General features: G+C 44.7%; 1 protein-coding gene across 3 annotated transcripts in view; it reads left to right on the forward strand.

Moving 5' to 3' along the window:
• Window positions 1-20807, forward strand: part of RBPMS (RNA binding protein, mRNA processing factor) — a 167307-nt gene that overhangs the window by 85087 nt on the left and 61413 nt on the right. For all 3 annotated transcript variants that reach the window (XM_053916731.1, XM_045197190.2, XM_053916733.1), the window contains one exon: window positions 16049-16199. In XM_053916731.1, coding sequence (XP_053772706.1) covers window positions 16049-16199 — 151 coding nt within the window. The remainder of the gene's footprint in view (window positions 1-16048; window positions 16200-20807) is intronic.

The raw sequence follows: 20807 nt of genomic DNA on the forward strand, positions 1-20807 counted from the left end.
TGAAAGAGATGAACCACATAACCTAGAAACTATTCACATGTTCACACTGACAGAACATGGTTTATATTCTACATTTCTTTAGGCTGTCAACTTAATTTCTAAAAGTTCTGCCATGAAGCTAAAACTCTTTATACAAGTACAGGAAAGAACTGGTTGTGGCTGGCCCTCTTTCTCTGTCGATTTCCCAAGTGAGTGAAGTTAGCCACCTGAATTCTGAGATTTCTCTGGTGTCCAGTGGAGTGACAGACATCACACTTGAATGTCATGGGCCAACAATAAACAGATGTGGGCCATCAAAAGCTGTTTTGTAGGCTTGTCCCATGTCACCCAAAGATCTTCTCAGGGTCAGAAACCGAACTAAGTGAAATCTGTTGCCTAGGAACTACCTCCTTTTAAGCTTGGGCGGCCGTGGGAGTAGAAGGCAGTCATGCAGCCGCTACCTCTGCCCCCCTGGGAAGGGGTGCGTATGAGTGCATCTGTTGTCAGTAATGAGACGTGAGGGGAGGCAGTGAGGACTGCAGGGAAAGGGACTGCTGGCGGCACCAGCCACATTTGGTGGCTGTGTGTTAAGGATCCCAAGAGATGCCTTTGTTCCTACCAGAACCGGTGAGCCCTGTTAACCTTCCGAGTCCTCGGAGTAAAACTGTTAACATCAGAATTCCTGAATGAAAGAATACCATCTGCGCTCTGGCCTGTTTCTTTCCACGTAATGTTATCTATTTCAAAGTGTCACTGTAAAATAATTGCTCTGACGGGTAGCCGACCATGCTGGAAGTGGAGACATCCCACCCCCTTCCTACATCTTCAGGACCCAGGTGTTTCAGTCTTCCTTTGCAGAACAGTTTGGGAACATAGTGGCAGAAGTTCAGATAATCGTGCCCTCTCAACCCTTTGGAAAACAAACTCTGTTTGACACTGATGCTGTTGACACCTGAAAGATTGGGTTTATAGCTGCTTCAAAGCTCCTGTCAAGACTTTATAGTCATCCTATACAAAGCAGATTCTCCAAGGGTATGGTTATGTACACAGGGGGTGGCTGGCTAACCAAAAGTATGCTTTAGTGAAAAATAAATAAATTTAGCTAGGGTGGATGGTCAAGTCAAGTGAAGACCCAGGCACCTCTGAAGTACTTCTCCCTAATTCTCCTACAAAGTTGATCCAGTCTTTGCAGTTACCAGCCCATCCCCCTAAGAGCTACTCCGCCTGTGCAAACCAACAGAAGAGGGTGAGAGACGCAGGGCGCATCAGTTCCTGGGGGGGCGGGGGGGGACCGGGAGGAAGAAGAGAATTCTCTGAAGCTGTGCAGCACCAGCTCAGATGGCAGCTCACTGCCCTGCTGCATCACACTCTGGGGATTCTCAAAGCTGAGTGTGAATCTCATCCTTCTCTTTCACAAGTGGTAGAAGCACCTTTCCAGAAAGCCCAAAGAGAAGGAAAGCCCTATCAGTTCGTGTTTAGGAAGCAGCTCCTTAGCTGATTTGCACTGGACCACAGGGCTGTTTATCACACACTGGACGTTAATCTGACCATTGACAAAAATCAAGAAGAACTGCTTTTTTTCTTAAAATCAGCCCTATGAGGTGTGGGCTGTCATCATTTCTAATTTGTAGCTGATGATACTGAGGCACAGAAAGGTTAAAAAAACATGCCCGAGATTAGCAGTGGAGGCAGATTTCAATGTAGGCAGGCCGACTCCAAAACCCACACTTATAATTGCCACAATTTAAGCCTCTTCCTTGGGGAAGAGGTTCCATCCAAAATTGGTTGTGACCTTAAGTTGGGGTGTCTCCTTTGTAATGGTAACTATAAGTAATGACAGCTGGAGAACCGGTCTTCTTGCTGCCTTCACCAATATGTGGAAGGGGGTCCACCCAAACCATCTTCAAGTTTTCTAGGCCTTATGGACTTGCAGCGCAGATACAAGGCGTTCGTCATTTTGTTGTTTAGGCAGATACCATAACCACTTTGTAGGTTTCACTATGGGAGTCTGGCATGGTGGATGAGAGGGTGTGAATTTGAGTGCTAACTTGTTCACATGAATATGAGGGGTGACACCCCCCCCCCCAAAAAAAAAAAACAACCCGGAATTATCTACTGGAGGGCAGGACTTGAGTGTTCTAGGAACCCATCTGTATCAGTGGACTAGCTGGCGTTGTTGTGAGAGGCTGCCTTTGGCTTCAGTGAATTTTTTTTGAAGACTCTTTCAACACTTGTCCATTTCATGATGGGTGATTTACGAGTACACTTGCCCACACAGCGCTGAGTGTTCAGCAGTTTTTGACTAAAAACAGCATGACCGCCATGCGCCACCCTCCCATTTCATCCAATCTCACCCCAGAGACTTCTTTTTTGTTTGTTTCCCCGGATGAAAAAAGTGCTCATAAACGTTTTGCAGATGTGGAAGAGGTGAAACAAAAACTGACAAAAGCACTAAAAGGCATCAAAATCCATGAGTTCTTCTCCAGGTAGGCGGCTAGCTCTGTGTCCTGGGCCTTCTCTGCCCACTGCCTTGGAGTGTCGCCCTGGAGGGAGGAGCTAGTCAGGCTGGTGAGAGGCATGGCCCTTCCCTCTGGCTGCTGGTGGGGGAGGAGGGGCCTTGCAGGCTGGCTGGGCAGCCCCAACCCTGCTGGCTTGGGTTTCTTTTCTTTTTTGATTTTAAGAGTACGTTTATTAAAGCCGGGAACAGTGAAACAAGGAAGGGCTTAGGGTAGAAGCAGCAACAGGAGAGAGTCTGGGCAGGGCTTCATTGGCTCACTGGGAAGTCAGAGGAAAGGGGGCCTGGAGATAGGCCAGGGGGTTAGCCCTGGGGAGCTGCTACTGCCCACTGCTCCCCTGGTTGCAAGTCTCTTTGTAGTCCCTTAGGGTTTAGGAGAGGCACACCTATAGGGGAAGAGGGGCGGGGAGGGAAGGCACAGGAGTGCTCCAGGGACAGAGAGCGCACCGGTCCAGGCTTCTCAAGGTTGAGGAATAGCTCCAATTCCCCAGAGGTGGCCCTCTCCTAAGGCTCCTCTCTCACAAAGGCTCAGACCTGGGAGAGCATTGGTTGTACCAGTGTAGACTCCCTGCCCATCCTGCTGGTCCGTCTTCATGAGTGAGGCCCCTGCCTCCACGATATAGTGGCAGATGGTACGCTGGCCCAGGGCTGCCGCCTGGTGCAGATAGGTCTCCCCGCTGGGGGAACAGGGGCTGGCTGTGGACCCCATCCAGTCCTCTGGGCCCTCTCATATGTCTCCCAAGGGCCATCAGAAAAAGGCAGGAAGTTTGGGGCCCTGGCCTGGGGCATGGGGGATGGGGGGGCATGGTGGGTTGGGGTGGTGTTGGGGGGGGTTGGGGGGCCAGCGGGAAAGGCAGGGGGAGGTGACCCAGAGGATGGCAGATGTGGCCAGGAAGTGTTCATGGGCTCCCACCAGACAAAATAGGAAGGGCTAGAGAAAGGTAGGTGGTTTCCAGGGTAACCAGGGTACTGTACTGCCAGGTACTCACTTTTCCTCCACAGCATCAAGGATCTCTTGGGGGGCTGGAGGAGAAGGGAGGGGCAGGTCAGAGGCCTGGCAGCCTCTCCTCCTGCCTCGGCCCAGCCTGGGGGGTGGGGGAGGGTGCCCAGTAGTGCAGCTTACCATGGTCCAGCAGGTAGCGGACCACTTCCTTGCTGCCAGTGCTGACCACATGGTGCAGGAGTGTGCGACTGTGGTCATCCCGGTGCATGAGATCGCCCCCGGCTCTGTGCAGCTCCTGCAGCGAGGGCAGGAGTGGGACTAGGCTCCTGGCCACCCTTTCCAGCCCCAGAAATGTCCCCCAACTCACAGGCCACAGGTCTGACATTGGCATGTTCACACACATCGCTCCCTAGGGGCTGCTGGGGTCTTTCGGGGGTATCAGGGGAGAGACAATGGGCTTATCTCAGCCAAAGTGCCCATGGGCTCCCTGGGACAGAGGTATAACCAGGCCCTGGAGCCTTTGGTTCCTCAAACACTCACTCCTGAGTGCCAGGGACAGGCATCCTGAGCTGGGCAGCCCCTATGCAGGGACACAGGTCATGGGCTGGATGGGGCAAGGTGGAATGGGACAATCACCAAGGAAACCCTGCTGAGGGTGAGATGATGACAGATGACTGCTTCTGAACAGGCCAGCTTTTGGCTCACTAGGTGCACTGCCCCAAGGTGAGGGGGCTGCCCAGGGCAGGGCGCCAGTACCTTACAGAAGTCGTTCCTCTTGGCAGCCTCCGCCAGCTCTTCACCTGCCGGAACACCTGCCTGTTACACTCCAGGGCTGGAGGCCTGGGCTTGTGTTGGTGTGTGGACACACAGGTGATGTGCAGAGAAGGGGGCTGCGGGGCATGTATGCTAAGGGCTGGGTTCATGGTGAATGTGACCCCAGGGACCTTGACAGGTGTGTCTGCGTGAGGCAGAGCATGGGTCCGCCTCCCCACCAACCTCATCCTCCTGACCAGGGAGAAGCCTCACCTTTAGGGGGCAGAGCATCCCCTGGCAGTGACCTACAACAGAGAGGGGCGAGATGAGACCTGGCTGCGGCACAGGCCAGCTGGTTCCCCTCCCAGCCCCAAACAGGGGCGCCCTTCATTCTTTCAACGGTTTATGGAGTGCCTCCTGCCTATAGAGGGGCTGCTCCAGGCACTGGAGATACAGTGGCAAACACGGTGGATGAGAACTGGCTCTCAGGGAGCTCACATTCTAGCCAGGACCACAAACAAGTCAACAGATAAATAAAGGATTTTGAGAGCAGGAAGTGCTACGAAGAATATGAGGTGGGGTAGGGAAAAAAAAAAATCCACGAGTTCAAAAACTGTTCTGAGCAGTGGGGAAAAGGTCTCAGTAGGTGTAGTACATGAAATGGACAGTACTTGGAAGGTGACTGAAGCCTAAACATGTAAGACTAGATACACAATTTTTAATAAATAAATTCTGGCAGAATGGTGGGTGAACAGAACACAGCAAGTGATAGAGGTGAAATCAACAAACTCCTCAAGTGTGGCCTCTCTCTTTCCCACCTTGCAGGGAAAGAGAAACAGTAGTTTGAGTGGGTTACCAGAGCCCAGGAGAAAGGCATGCCTCAGAGTGTTATCCTATACCGATTGGCCCAACCTTGCTCCTTGGAAACTAAGCCCGCCCCCACGCTACCGCTGCCCCATGACTGACCTGCAGGAGATCCCTCTGGAGCTCTGTTGGGGAAATAGCAAGTCTCTCCAGGACTTTCCCTGAAACCTACAGAATGCTGAACAAGTTTCTTTCAAGATGCTACTTTTTGGAGCCTGTAAATAAACCCATGCAAGATAAACAATTCTGGGTTTTTTTTTGGGGGGGTGTCCCCCTTGTAAAAGTGAAGCCAAGGCTAAACTGTTTTAGTAAGTGGCCTGGTCACTTGGGAATATTATTAAAATTCTTTTATTCCAGACCCAAGATGGCTAGTGAGAGATGATAACAGGTTTCTCGACTGTTGCCAAGCTAGTTCTATTGTAACTCAGACATGAGCTTGTTAGGAAATATCAGAGGAGAAACGACATAGGCCTGAAGGCAGGGATAGACCTCTGGAGACATTCTAGGCTAGACGTAGACGTATGTTTCTGTCTGTCAGTAGAACTTCCAAAGCAGGATAAAATTTCATTGTGTTTTATGGAACATCTGGTTTAGAAACAAAATTACACTTTTTTATTTTTAATTCAAGGGGTTAAAAACAAGAAGGGGATACGAGACATTGGGAAATCTACTGCTTACTAGTATACTCTTAAAGTAGGCAATAGAGCGAGGGATTGAACCTGGACTTGGAGCCCAGCTTCAACCCAAATGGCCACATATACCCAGAGAGCCCTTGGACAAGGAGCCCCTTTCTTAAAGTATGATCTAGATGTATTACTGGTGGAGAGGGACACATTCTTTTCAGATGACTGCTTAGACAAGGAGGACAATGAGTAAGTAGATTATTCTGAGGTAAATACAGGGCAAGCACTTGGAGGTAGTTGGTTTAGAACAAAAAAAAACAAGGGGGAATTGGTATGATAGTTTCTTAATGGGCAATGACCCCGCGGCACAGGCGGTTGTACTAACAGTCCTGACGTTTCCACAAGCCTTGCCCTTATTTAGGAAAAGTATGAAATCCGGTTTACATCTAACGGGTTCTTCTCCTCACTTGCTCATTCCTTGTTGGAACCACATCTACCTACGTTTCAGCACAGTGGAAACTGAACAATGACCTCTATTATTATCTGGACATAATGCAGTCTTTGTAAAGCGACAGGCTTCACAGAACTCTGGTGTGTACGCGCACAGTCACCGCAGTCGCAGGGGCCAGAAGATTGATTCTGGATTCTCACGACTAAATGGGACGTCAGCGGGAGTACAGGGCTTTCCTGGATCTTAGTGTCTCCGTCGGTGGTGGTTGGCGTTTTGGACGAGCTCGTTCCTGTGTTGCATAGGACTGACTTGAACCTCCCAGCCTGCCCGCTGAGAGCCAGGGTGGTCTTCAGTCACGGGGCAGCCCCGGCACACCCTCCCACATTTTCTGAAGGCCCAGAGGAATGTGGGAAGGGCAGTGAAGACAGTACCCATGGTTGAAAACTCCCATGTTAGGAGTTTCAGTAGTAAAATTCTGTGAATCTCACACTTTATGTAGATAGCCCTCTGCGACTTAGCATCAGAGAACCTAGTTCTCTCTCAGCCTCCTGCTGCTTTCATCTTTACTCACAGATAGTTCTGTTGCTGCTGCTGCTGTTGGTTTTTTTTTTTAATGTTTGGGCATCACAAGTTTTTACTTGTGGCACAATGACATGTCTATAAGTGGTAGAAGATTTCTACTTAATTCATTTTTAAAAATAGTGTTGAGTTGGAAGAAATTTTTTAAATTGCAGCCTTGAGCACACCTTCGCACTTCTGTTCCTCCGTTCATTGTCTGTTCATACATGTAACATGCAGCTCTTCCTTTTACGTCCCTCCATCCTCGCCACTGCACCAAATTACTCAAATTCAGGTTCCTACCTGGCGTGCCATTGAGTCATTTTAAGGTTTCAGCTGAATGGAACAATTGTTTTCAGACTCCTGGGGACACTTCTGCATATACCTTGCCTAGAATCTGTTTCTAATCTGCTTGGATGTTTTATGCGGCCTGTAGAAGAGAAAGCTGACAATACTTGGAAAACTAAATATAGTTTGGTCCCCTGAGACCTCCAGCTATCTCCAAAGCATCTGTTTACCTGCATAGTTCCTGATGGGGGGAGTGACATGTCTATCAATAATTTTCAGAAAACAGTTTCTATTTCTAACTTGTGTTTTTAACTTCTAAAAGGTAGAAGTTAATTCTTTCAGCTTTCTTTGTTTATGTTGAAAGATTTGTGGTTCCCAGGTTATTTCCTTGTGACTAAAATGCTCTTTGAAAATAGAAGGCTTTTATTCTTAGCCCTCTTTAACAAAATGTTTTAAAATATAACGGCATTGAGATGCAAATCAAAACCACCATGAGATGCCACTTTACACCTACTAGGATGGCTAACATAAAGAAGACAGGCAATAGCAAGTGCTGACAAGATGTGAAAAACTGGGACCCCCATGCACTGGTGATGGGATTGAAGTGGGACAGCCGCTTTGGAAACCAGTCTTACAGTTCATTAAGTAAGTTAACAGAGTTGCTGCGTGAGGCAGCAGCTCCACTCCTAGAGAATTGGAAACACATGTCCACGTGAAAACTCGTGCACAAGGGTTCTAAAGCTGTATAGGGGTGATGGTTGCATAATTCTGTTACTCTACTGAAAAAAATCATTGAATTGTATACAACAGGATGAATTTTATGACGTGAATTATATTTCGCTAACAAATTATTAAAAATATCTAATAATATATGATATCCCAGCATCTTTTAAAATAACATCGGATTTTCAGTTAAATCAACATTTAATTAAAGAGCAGCTTAAGTTATGAATAAAATAGACTTCAGTGTTTGGTTGCTTAGCAAATAAGGACTCAAGTGCATTTTGTGGTTGAATGAAAAATCTTTTGGGTGCAGTATAGCATAATTAAGCCACCTACAGCCTGAGGATCTCCTGCCATGTATTCCCCCACATGCTATTATGACTAGAAATCTTTTAAGTACAACTTGTGTAAAATAGGTAATAAGAATCATTTTATTTATTTATTTATTTATTTGCTTGCTTGCTATCATATATTAGCTTGTTCTAGTCAACTAGCAGAGGGAACCAATGTTGGAGCACTTAAGTTTCTTATGGAAGAAGCCTCGGGGTTGCTGAGAAATTGAATAATTGTTTTTACTAAAGCTCAACCAAGCCATGATCTCAGTTCACTAGAATATATATGCTTTACAAAACCTCCACACCGCCAGCTAAGTATGCCATTCTCTGTAGTTACTCCTGAGAATTGAATTGTTCTTTTTTCCCTGTGGACACCATTTTATGTACTGCTCTTTATATAAACCAGCAGTGTTGGTTGAACTTTGATGTTTAATGCTTGATAATTTAGAAGGAAATCACTTTATCATCCCATCCCCAATCCCACTATACTGTCTGATTTCTTCTGCCTTGCAGGATTAACTACCTTCAAAAGGAGAAATAAAAACATAACTTAAACACAGGCTAGATCAGTGATAGGAAAGAGTAGCAGAAGGCACTGGGCAGATCAGCTCCCACCACCTGGAGGAGTCTTGGGGTTTCTCACAGCAGGTTAGGAAGTAGCCCTGGAGATTTAGGGGGTTCTGCACCTGGGTAAGCCTTGAAGAGGACTGTTGGAACTCCCGCCCTCTGAGGATCTGGGGTTTAGTATCAAAAACCAAGATAGAAAGGATGGTGTGAAGCCAGAGAGAAGACAACAAGATCCAGGTACTGAGGTTAGATTACAAGGTCAGCGAGGGGTCAGTACTAAGCTTGACCTTGACTTGAGCTCCTGCCTTCAGGTTTCTATTATTTCCTGGACATGAAATGGGGGTTTCATTGACCTTATCGGTAAAGGTTAGAAGATTCTCAAGGCTAGGGGAGAACTGGACAGATTATTACAAAAGAAAGTGTGTTTTCATACACTAGTATTTTATTGTACTATATATAGTTTTTGGTGACAAATCATTTTTATTCTGTGTTAGAAAATCAGAACAAATTTGGTAATACCTGTAACTTAGAGAGCACTTACTGCTCCTCTTCAGTGTGGCCACCTGCCTAGGCAGGGTCTTCTGCATGTCCCACATTCCTTACAGCTGAAGCTGGTGTTCGTTTGGAGCTGGGCATGGAGAAAAGGGGCAGTAAGAAGCTTATAAGAATCAACCAGGAAGATCTTTCAGCATATTCAGATGAATAGTATGAAATTGCTGCTACTCTACTATCTTTATTCTAGCAAAGAAAAAAAGGTTTCATCTGGTTCAACAGGTGTGCCTCAGATCCAGTGCATTACTGTATGAGGATGGGGCCTGTATGAAATGCCGGGAGGTTTTCATAGGAAATGTCCTTCGTTCTAAGAGAAGTGGAGACGTGTGGCTGTCCCCCAGAGGAGAGCAGAACCCACTGGCAGTGGAGTGAGTGGTAAGGGCCGTCTGTTACTCCCCAGTGGAGTTTCACGTAGCTCGTCCAAGCGGGACAGTGTTCGTCAGCGTTTGACTTTGCCCATGTCGTCGCTCTGTGCAGGTGTTCCGTCCAGGACCCGCCAGGAGAAGTTGGCCTGGAGAGCCGCTGGTCCTCGAGAAAGCCCCTTCCCCCAGGCTCAGGCCGCGCGCACTTACCTGTTTGTGTACCGCAGGGCTTATTACAGCAGTTTTAGTCACCCCCCCCCCCCTTTATTTTTTAATGTTTCAGTATATTTCACTGAGGAATTGAAAATTTTAAGATGATAACAGATGACATTAAAAACCTTTGGTTATTTAGAATCTTCTTTCAAAAGGTCCAGTATCTCAGTAAGTCAGAGCCAGTGAGGGGGGTGCTATTAAAACTCTGGATCCTTAGCTTTTTAGTCAATGTACATAAAAATGAGTAAATAGAGAAAATGAGTTGATGAATTTACTTTAACTTTTTAAATGGTAAAATGGTTTTACCTGCTATGGATGCATAGGTAGAGAGAAAATAAAGTGAACAGAGGGGCGGGGAGAGCCCCTAAACCGAGTACAAGCAGAAACAAGTGAGTCTAACTGTTTCAGATGAACAGTACAGCGATTTCAAATGAATACAGCCACTCTGAAGGTAGGGAGATGAGAACCAGCCCAAACAGTTCTCGATACACATTTGACTGTTGTATACTTTTTAGCTAAAGACAGATGGAACTATAAATAAGTAATGAACCCCAGTTAGATTTTTCATGTTGCTGTTGTCTAGCAATTCTGAAACTACTTTTAGTATGCATTTCTGTATTGAGCAAATAAGTAAATGTATAGTTAATAATGAGGTAACAGAGAAAGAGTTACAAATACAGGGAAGGAAGGCTAAGATGAACCCAGTACAGTGTTGGGTTCAAAGGGGAGCTATATCAAGACAAACTTGGGGTGGTAATGTATCTAAATAGATGTGGGTGTGAAAGCGTGTGTGTGCTTACAAATCTGGGAAAATTCGAGCACCAAACAAATGGTAGTAATTAAATGTAAGTCCTAGAATAACGTAAGCTATGAATCAGTACTGATGTGTTAGTGGATGAATGAATAAATAGTAAACAAAACAGAAGGGAAAGCTTTTCCTTAGAGGAGAAAACTGATCAATATAGAACGAATGATGGGATTAGCATGTCACCATGATGATTGCTTCAGGTAAGAATCATCAATAGGTGATGAAAATTAGTGGTGAAAGTTTATTGAGAAACAAGATATTTAGTTTGAGAATATCTCCCTATGAGATACTTATTCATTAAAAAGGGGAAATAGTAACCTTACTACGAGGAACTTGGCAAGTGATCAGAGTTATTACCACTATGAATGGGACAAAAATGACACCATGCTGTGCACTGAGAGTGACACAAATCTCTAATTCCTACCAAAAACGCATTACCCGAATCTAATCAAAAAGTCAGATAAACCCAAGTTGAGGGTCATTCTACAAAACACACAGCCTACTGTACTCTTGGAAAATGTCAAGGTCATAAAAGACAAGGACTGGGAAAAATATTCCAGACCGTAAAGAGATTATTGAATGCCTTGTGTGAACATGGATTAGATCCTGGCTCAGGAAAACAAAAGATGTCATTTTTAGAAAATCAAACCGTAAAGGGTAAAGGGATATCATACTTTCAACTTACTCTTAAACCATTCAGGGAGGGGAAAATAAAAGTATGTGTGGGAAATCTGAGCAAAGTCTACATGGGAATTCTGTGTACTATGCCTGCAACTTTTCTATAAGTCTGAAATTATTTCAAAATACAGTATTTTTTCAAAACCTAGCAGAGAACACCAGCCTAGCTGGTTGAACACTCCGGCCGGGACGTCCCCTGTCTGCTACTGTCGGTTCTGCGCTGGCTCTGCTGGCACTCCATAGGAACTCCATCGTCTGGCTCTCTCCCACTCTTTAAAAAATCCGTATCAGAGTTTATAGCCCATAAGTTTATGAGTTATACACGTGTGTAGTGAGAGCAAACAGTGCAGAATTAAACAGGATAGAAGTCGTGGTGCCGCGTTCCCTGCCCTACCCCCGCCCCACCAAACTTCCCGCTATTAATAGGATGGTTGTCGCGGAATAAACGTTCCTGGGCTTACACAGACAGACTCGTGTGTTCCCACACAGAGTCTCCCCCAAAGCCCCGAGACTACTAAACATGGTTGAGTGTTTTTTTTAACATAATATTGTCATGAGTATATTTATTTAGTAAATACATATAGCCTTGTTTCACTCTTTACTGTTTTTCTCCCTCTGATGAATGCTTCCATGGTCCCCAAAACTAATTATCCAGGATGGATAAAACCACGTACTTTATGGAACCATTGCTGAGGACACTGGGATCCCCGGTAGCAAACAGAACTGAAGCCAGCGAGACTCTCTCAGGCATCAGGCGGCCTGTGTCAGGGGTTTGCGGGTGTTTTCTCTGGTGGAAGACTATTAAGGCGACTCAGCTCCAGCCACCTCCATTTTCTGTATCTGTAGTCAAGGTGGAAACCCTCTGAAGATAAAAAACACGTTTGGTCACTTTGAGCAGCAGCTATTAGTCAGCTATTGTCACAGAAGCGAGGGCGCAGAGAACGCAGAACCTAGAAGCTGGCCTCTGAGTGCCCTTCACACAGGAGGAGGACTTCTCCTCCCCCACCTTCTCCTCCTGGGGCAGGGGGAAGCAGCAGCCCCGCCTTCTCTTCCCAGGGAGGCCTCGAAGACTTCATGTCTGGTCTGTTCCGTTCGCTCCACAAGTCCAGAAAACTCTTTTTAACCTTTCTATTCACAAATAGTTCTTGAGCTTTGTTTACATGTGAGTAACAAAAAGATGATTTTTAAACATTCCCTCAACAGCCCTAAACGCAAGAACTGACTTTCCTTGAGCTGAGAGAATGCAGTGTGTAAATGCAGGGTTTCCGTTTTCTTTCAGTGCCTCCAATTGTTCTCTGTACCTTTGAGGTTGAATTACTAGGCCTTCTAGTGGTCACGTGTGCCAGGCATTGCAAAGGGTGTTAAATATAACTTCCTGTTGGTTGAGTCACCTGCGGTAAGGTGAAAGGTGGGGTTGGGGATGGGTTTGGTGGAGGAGCAGCGATGTCCCTACGTGGAGCCACGGGTGGTTCAGAGAGAATACTGTGAGGTATTTTAGGAACCGTGGCCCAAGGAAGGGAGTAACTGTGTTAACATGGTGTCTTAGTTCAGGCCGCTGTAACAAAGTCCCATGTACTGGATGACTTAAACAACAGACATTTCATTTTCTTAGTTCTGGGGGCTGGAAAGTCCAAGATCAAGTTGCCAACAGATTCAGTACCTGGCAAGGGCCCTCTTCCTGGCCTGCAGACAGCCACCTTCTTGCTGTGTGTTCACTTGGCCTTTCCCTGGTGTGTGTTCTTGGTAAAAAGATTCCTGGTGTGTTTTTCTTCCAAGAGCACTAATCCCTTCATAGGAGCGCCACCCCACAACCTCATCCGAGCCTAATTACCTTGCAAAGGGCCCACCTCTGAGTACCATCACATTGGTGGTCAACATAGGAGTTTTGGGAAGACACAACATTCAGTCCCAAATATATAAGCACGTGGCTTTGAAACTGCCCTCGTGTGCATTATTTGTCAGAAGTGCCCTATACCTCCAGAGTTGGCCCTGGGGAGTAGTTCGGCCTTTGCAGGTCATGGTGACCTGTGTTGCTTTGGTCACATCCTGAAGACACTGTTGGCGATCCCTGCAGCCAGTCAGGTTGGGCTTTTTCTAAGTAACTGTGTGTTCTCAGATTGATATCACATTGATACCCAGAAACTGCCCTTTCTACTCACCATGTAAATAAGACAACATGTACAAATGGAAAAGTCTCAGTTCACTGTAAGAAGGGTTTTGAGGAATTATACGCAAGAGAGTAAAAAGTTGATTTTGAAAGGCACAGATTTCCCCTTTGACTCACCAGTCATCTTACCCTGTCAGCAGTTAATGTGAAGTCACTGTGGCCAGAAAATAATCTTATTCGGCTTTAATTAAAAGCACAAGGTATTGTTTTCATGTCTCCTCCTTATCTGTCTCCCCTTTTTTCATCTTTCTCTTTTTCTTTTCTTCCTCTTCACTTCCATGTTCTCCCTACCCCACCCCGCTCTACCTCCTCTTCATCTTCCTTTAGTATTTACAATGTTTTGGGCTTGGCTGATCCCTACGGATAGAAACTGAGCTGAGCAGGATATTGATTACCAAATATGGTATTGCTGCTAAAGATGTTAGAGGAATGTGGCTTGTATTCTAAGCCTCTAGCCTCTGAATAAGCTGCCAAACAAATTAGGTCATTTTAACTTAGCTTTTTTTAACAAGGAGCTGGAACTTTGATTTGGAACATGATGGTGTTATTTTAGCGCAAATGCTGGGGGGCGGCATATAGAGAGGTGGGTGAGGAGTGGGGGGAGACTCCCTTCAGCATGTTTTTGGACCTGAGCCGCCAGCCCAGGTTGTGTGAGAGGTAGGCACGCTCTAACACCGGCACAAAAGCCGAGGCATGGAGTCGGCTGTGCAGCCTGGTTTTGTGAGGCCGGAAGGCCCAGAGGACTACCAAGAGGCCCCAGGGTGTGCTTTCCGTGCTGCAGTGGCCCGGGCTTAGGTCGACATGGACTCAGGTTTAGCAAAATTGCTCCTTCACACAAAGGCTGGTGGAGTTCAGTGCCCGTGGTGACATCCTGAACTGACAGCAAGGTGTTACTGTGTGCGGCTGAGGGTGTGTGGTGTGAGTACACAGACCCCCCCACAGCATACCTTTAAATGACTGCCAGGGACTGCGCTGGCCTGCCAGCCAGGACGACAGCTCCTCAGGTCCGTGCTTAGAAATATTTATGCAGTTGGGATATTAGCTCTGATGGACTCAAAGGCTCTTAAGTGCAGTGGATGGAAGCAATCGCTACTTCAGAATTTTGCTTTGTTCTTTTTCCTTATATATGTTTTTGGCAAGATAATACTAAGGTTTCCCAAATTAAAAACTGAGACCACTTAAAGAATTTCTATTTCATTTCGTAGAACTGGAACTCCCTTTTCACTTTTTGTTGTTGGTTAGGGCTGTACAAGTAGAGTCCTTTTCTTCCTGCCCACCCCTGCCTGGTGGACACCTTCTCATAAGTACTTTCACTCCCTCCAGGATGTGAGTGGTGGACTGAGGGTCCAGGCTCTGTGGTTTTTGTTGTGCCTCCCCAAGGGCCTCTGTCCTCCTCCTCGCCCGGCCTTACTGCTCTCACTGCTCTTACCACCCAGTCACAGGCTCTTCCTCCCGTCCCTGGAGCTAAGTAAGCCTGCGAAGTTCAGTTGTTCATCCTGATCCCCAGAGTCAGAGGTTCTAACCAACTTCTTGTGGAAGTTGCTCTTGCTTTTCCTTAAGCTAATCAAGAAGAAAGGGGGTTTGGTGCCCACAGGCCTACCTGTGTTCTTTAGGATAGTCATTGTCAGAACTTGACTTCTTCTCTCAAACATACACAGGCAAACATGGGGCCTAAATTTGATTTGGATGCACATTTGTGCCCCATGCTGGGATGTCTTTGGGGGCTATGGTTTGGGTTCCGAATCTGTGGTGATGGATGTAGATGGCAGGAGATTATTTGTCCTGCTCAGCAGTGTGGGTGTTCTTGAATGGTGGGTTTCAAAATAGACTTATCTTGCCCTGAATCTCGTATTTTATAGTGTCTGTGATTTACTTCATTGAATTTTTTTTTGTTTTAGGTAAACTGCAATAATAGGGTCAAGGGTAATTGAAATGACTCTCCTCTCTCCGGACCATATAACCTGTTGTTTCTCTGTGTAGCTAATAAGCCAGCTATAATCAAAATCAGAGTTTAACCCCATCAAGACATTTAGGTTTTATATAAATTTATAAGCTACTTGGAATTAAATGATACTTATTATATTGAAATCTTAAAAGTGTTTAGTTTCTGTCTCTGAGTAACTCTGAGCGCACATATCATGGTTATAAAACCTCTCCAGTTAGAAAGGGATGGGAGTTTCCCCCTCTGTGGGTGATGAAAACTATGGCATTAAGGAATTACATTGTTTTAAGCCAGTGTCAGAACACCGGTCAAGGCTGGGCCTTTCTGGATTCCAAGTGTTAGTCTCTCTGGTATTTATTGTACAGAGCTTTACACTAATCCTTTTACTCTTATTGGTAGCCATTAACTGAAGTTTCTTAACTATGCTCGTAATTTGCTGGCCTAAGTTTAAAACATGAAAGTTTTTTGTCCAAGAAGAAAGATCATGAAGAAAAGTTGAAAACCCATGTAACTAAATATTAAGTAAACTAAATCTCCCTGACTTTCTGGACATGTCGTGTTTCGGGTTCTTGTGTATTTTGTGCAACCAGTGGGACTGAGAGCTCTTGCTGACTTTTTTCGTTCTTTTTTGGGTAGGCCAGGCTTGACTGGTGTGTTTGTTTTGTCACCATTCTGGTTTGACTCTCAGGAAATGAAAACCTCTTCCATTTGTTCTTTATTTCCAAAGGGCATCCGCTTCGATCCTGAAATTCCGCAAACACTACGACTAGAGTTTGCTAAGGCGAACACGAAGATGGCCAAGAACAAACTAGTAGGGACTCCAAACCCCAGTACTCCTCTGCCCAACACTGTACCTCAGTTCATTGCCAGAGAGCCATGTAAGTTGATCTACTTTTCATTTTTAAGAAAAAACATGGATAACTAAGAATTGTTGATGTGCTACATGTGAGATTACACCATGGGACGTAGAGCTAGCTGAGTGTCATTTTCCATTTCTGTGAAGAGGTTGCCTATTCTTGCTGTCTGAATTCCAAAAACAGCAGTGTGGTTTGTGAGTGGCTGTCTCAAAAGATGGTTCGGCTAGATCAGAACTGTAACTACAAAATTTCATTTGATGTTGTAGATTTCCTTAACATGGTCTTAACTATATCACGAGTATGTCCTATTTGCCTTGGAGTATAAACCCTTTTTTATTTCCCCATCCTTGGACATTGGAGCTGGTTCTCAGCATTCACTTTATTTCATTTGTTGAAGAACATCATTTCTGTGGCTTTGGGAAAATACAATGTTAAAAGTGAATGAAACAGATATTAAGAAGTTTATTCTATTTTTGAGAACAGTTTAGCCATAAATCTAGGGAGGAAAGTAAACACATACAAAGCATTTATACATTGGAACAATCAGTTCCAGCAAACTATTACCAGTAAAGCTTTAAGGAAATTTGGGGCTTTCTGTTTTAGATTAATTGGGTAAGGACAATGACTAATTGCTAAACAAGTCTCTTACCCTACCTCATGGGCCTGTTTCCTTAAATGTCCATGTTACAATTTCTGTGTTTGATTGAAAAGCTTGTCTTAATTTTCTTTCTCAGTAGCAGAAGTGAGGCATGAGATAGGCCTTAACTTCCCTTTCACTGAATAGCCATATGTGATTTAATATGGCAGGGCGTTCAAGGAATCCCAAGTGACTTGCTGTTATTTGGAATATTTCTGTACTATCATTCTTCATCTTCTTTCCAAACCACATGATCTTCATCTTCTTCCTGCTTTCTCTGACAATATGTGTCAAGTTTCCTTATTGAAATTGAAGGTCACATGGGTGCCTTTCTACCCCCTGTCATGTGCCTGTCAGATTTAATCAGGTCATTGCAGAAGTTACAGCCATTCCGTAGCTCAGTCGCTCTCAAGAAAGCTGCTGCTTGTTGGTGGAAGCTAAGAGATAAAATAGTTTCTCCCCTAGTGTGCTCTGAAGTTTTTCTATGAAGCCACAAAGTAATAACACAGAAAAACATGTGGTTCTTCCCTTCCATGTCCTAGGGAGACTTGAAATCTAAACAAAAGTTTTATTTTAAGGAACGGGGCAATGAAGGAGGTGGTATGGACATTTCTTTAAAAATGTGTGTACTCACAGCATCTAGCTCAGCATCTTGTTTATGGCATATATTTAATATTTATTTACTACAGTGGTGATGAGTGGATAAGTTAAAAATGTTTAATTTAGCTATTTTCAGAATTATTCCATTTGCATGCCTCTTCATTTTTTTTCCTGAAGTTTTTTCCTCTCTTGATTAAGGCATCATAAAAGAGTGTTTGTAAGATACCTTGGTTTAGAAAAGATAACCTGGAGTAACTCTTGACTTTTCTAGTGTATTTGTCTGCCTCAGATCTCAGAGAACTTGGAAAAGATCGATGCAGACAGGAAGAATTAATACTTTGCTGTTTTAGTTCTTTATTGATTGCTTTCTCTAGGAGCTCAAAATGTTTTCTCATTTGCTACAGCAGCTTGCGGAAATAGGTAGCCAGGGAGGTGATAGCCAGCTCACAGCAGGGTGCACAAAAGCAGCCAGATGAAGGAACCGAACACCCACAAGACCCTGAAGTTACAGGAGAGCGAGAGGGAGAGCAGAGCCCAGACACTGCTGTGGCCAGCTCTGCCTCCCTCCCTGCCCCGTGAACAGAGCAGCCCAGAAGTGGTCAGATCGTTTCCACGGCAGGGTCAGAACTTGCCTGACTGCTCGTGGCAAAACAAACTTGAAGTTAAAAAAAACACATCCGAACAGCAGTGTATTCTTGAGAAAATAAAAGTTACCATGATTTCTCTTAATATAACTCCTTTTTACGACATAGAGGCCTTGACAAACAGCAGTTCCACTGTGACTCAGATCGACCTTATCATCTGTTACAGTTCCCTGTGGGGATTGTGAACTTCCCTGTCACATACGCTTTCCCGAAGCACACGGCAGACTGAGAACCCTGCGGCGGCTCTGAATGGGTGAATCTGCTGGCATCTGCACGTAACCGGTGCTCGAGGTGGCCAGTTAGTCACCTGTCAGGAATAGACTGCCATGGAATCATAGACTTTTGGGCTTGGAAAAGCCTTGTAGGCTTGTCTGTCGTAGGCCATGAGAGAGAGGTTTTTAATAAATGCTTCCTTTTGTTGATGTTTTTACATGGTGGTGGCTGAAAAGGACCCGTTGCTATCGCTAAAGGAAGAATTTGCAATGATTTGATTATACAACAAATATTTACTTGAACTCTCTCAAATATCTGTTGAACTTAAACGAGCACGCAGTGTGCTAGCCGCTGGGGAGGAAGGGAACTGTGGTGGTTGCTGTAAAAGAGCAGTCGGTCCGAGGAGCTGGTGATGGTCAACGTTGTCGGGAACCCTGGCCTACACGAGGGCTGGAAAAGATCCCTCTCAGCCGTATTTGCTGAGCGCCTGCTCTGTTTGTGGCAAGCATGACCGTCGAGAAGACCAGGTGTCGCACCTTGCCAGGGTAGCGGTGGTGGCCTCCGTGGAGAACTTGGCCTGAGACTCGAAGGTGTCAGTGAGAGTTCTGGCTCTGGCAGTCAGTTACTGTCAAGCTTTGTGACATACTTAGCCTTGCTGTGCTCCTGTTCTCTCTGCTGTAAAAGGGGAATAATATCTTCTCGTGATTGTTACAGAGCTAAATAAAATATCATCTGTTTCCTCAGCTATAAAATGGGAATAATGTCTTCTCATGATTGTTATAGAGGTAAATAAAATATCATGTGATTATGCTGAGGATTAAGTGGGTGCAACCTGTGTAGAGTACTAGGCAGTTTTTTAAAAAAACACTGAGTTGCTTTCCTTTCCTAATAGTTAAAAGTAGGTACTGATCTTACGAGAAATCGTTACTATGTGACTGTAGCCAAGTGTCTTTGCAAATTAGGAGAAAGGATTAATAAAATTCACAAACAATCCCAAGAAAGTGGTACATTTCCCTAACTAAATTTTTATTAATTTGAGCTTCCCCTTCTCTTATTCTCTTGTCTGGAATAAAGTAAGGAAAATACCAGAAGAAAGCAGGAAGTAAGAGATGTAGGAAAGTTACAAGTCATATAAAATTCTCCTAGATTATGCATTTGATCGTTCGGAAAAGTAGCGTTGTGCAGTGTAAGAACTCCGTTTCAGAGATGAAAACGGCAAATCACCATCACTCTGAGTTTTGTTTTTCTCATCTGTAAAATGATACTCTGCCAGACACTCTGCTAAATATTCTACATGAATTATCTCTTTTGATTCTCAATAGTACTATTTTACTTTTGAAGAAACTGAGGCCTAGGAAGTCAGTAACTTTCTTGAGATAACACAGTCATCAAGTGTTATGGGTTGAATGGCATGCCACCGAAATTCATGTTGAAGTCCCAGCCTCCAGTAGCTCCAAATGTAACCATATTTGGAGGTAAAATCTTTAAAGGGGTGATTAAATTAAAATGAGATCATGGCGGGGGGGTAGCCTGGTTCAATATGACTGGTGTCTTAGGAGAAGAAAAAGAGAACCCTGGACCGTGCTCACGCGGAAAAGTGATGCGTGGACACAGCGAGTAGGCACTGTAAGCCATGGGCATAGGCCTCAAGAGAAGCCAAACCTGCTGTCACCTTGACCTTGGACTTTTAGCCTCCAGAACTGTGAGAAAATTAATTTCTATTGTTTAAGTCACTCCGTCTGTGGTATTTTGTTGCGGCAGCCTGAGCAGACTTAATACATCAAGTGACAGAGTTTGGATTTAAATTCTTGTCTGTCATTTATTTCATTCGTTTTCTAAGTTTGTCTAGTTACTTAACCTCTCTGTATCTTAAAATGGTAATAATAATGGTACCTGCCCATAGGGTTATGAGAATTGAATTAATTGACATATGTAAAGGTTACAAGAGGGCCACATAGTGAGTACTCAGTGACTGTTAATACGAGCGTGTAAGAATGTGGATGTTTATGTGCCTTTTGTCCCTCCTAGTTGTGAAAGCTTACAGTTTTTCTGCTTTGTGTACCCAGCATCTAGCACCTAGACATACATGGGAAATTTTTTTAAAGATGCCACATATTTTATGTTTTTTCATTTGGAACTTAAAAAATTTACAGCGTCATTGAGGTATGATTGGGATATGATAAAATGCCCATATTTTAAAAGTGTCCAATGTATTGGGTTTTGTCCTAGTACATATGGAATATAATTGAATAGATGTTCTTGATCTGCTTAAGCTGTTTGTGGTATGCTGTATTATGATAGTGCCCTTCAGGGTGGAGGCAGCCTTTAATCAGATTCGGTAGGTCCTCCCCTTTCAATTCAAGTTTTGTGGGGCAAATGTCAGAAGCTCTCCAGAACTTTGTAGTAATTCAGATCCCTGTAGCCCAATGCCAGGGATTCTGATTCTGTGGGTCTAGTCTGGGATTTAAGCTCCGTATTTTAAAAATCTCTGGGTCTGATGCATAATCAGGCTTGAGAATTACCAGCAGAGCAATG

The sequence above is a fragment of the Desmodus rotundus genome, chromosome 13 (assembly GCF_022682495.2).
Source record: "Desmodus rotundus isolate HL8 chromosome 13, HLdesRot8A.1, whole genome shotgun sequence".
Lineage (NCBI taxonomy): Eukaryota > Metazoa > Chordata > Mammalia > Chiroptera > Phyllostomidae > Desmodus > Desmodus rotundus.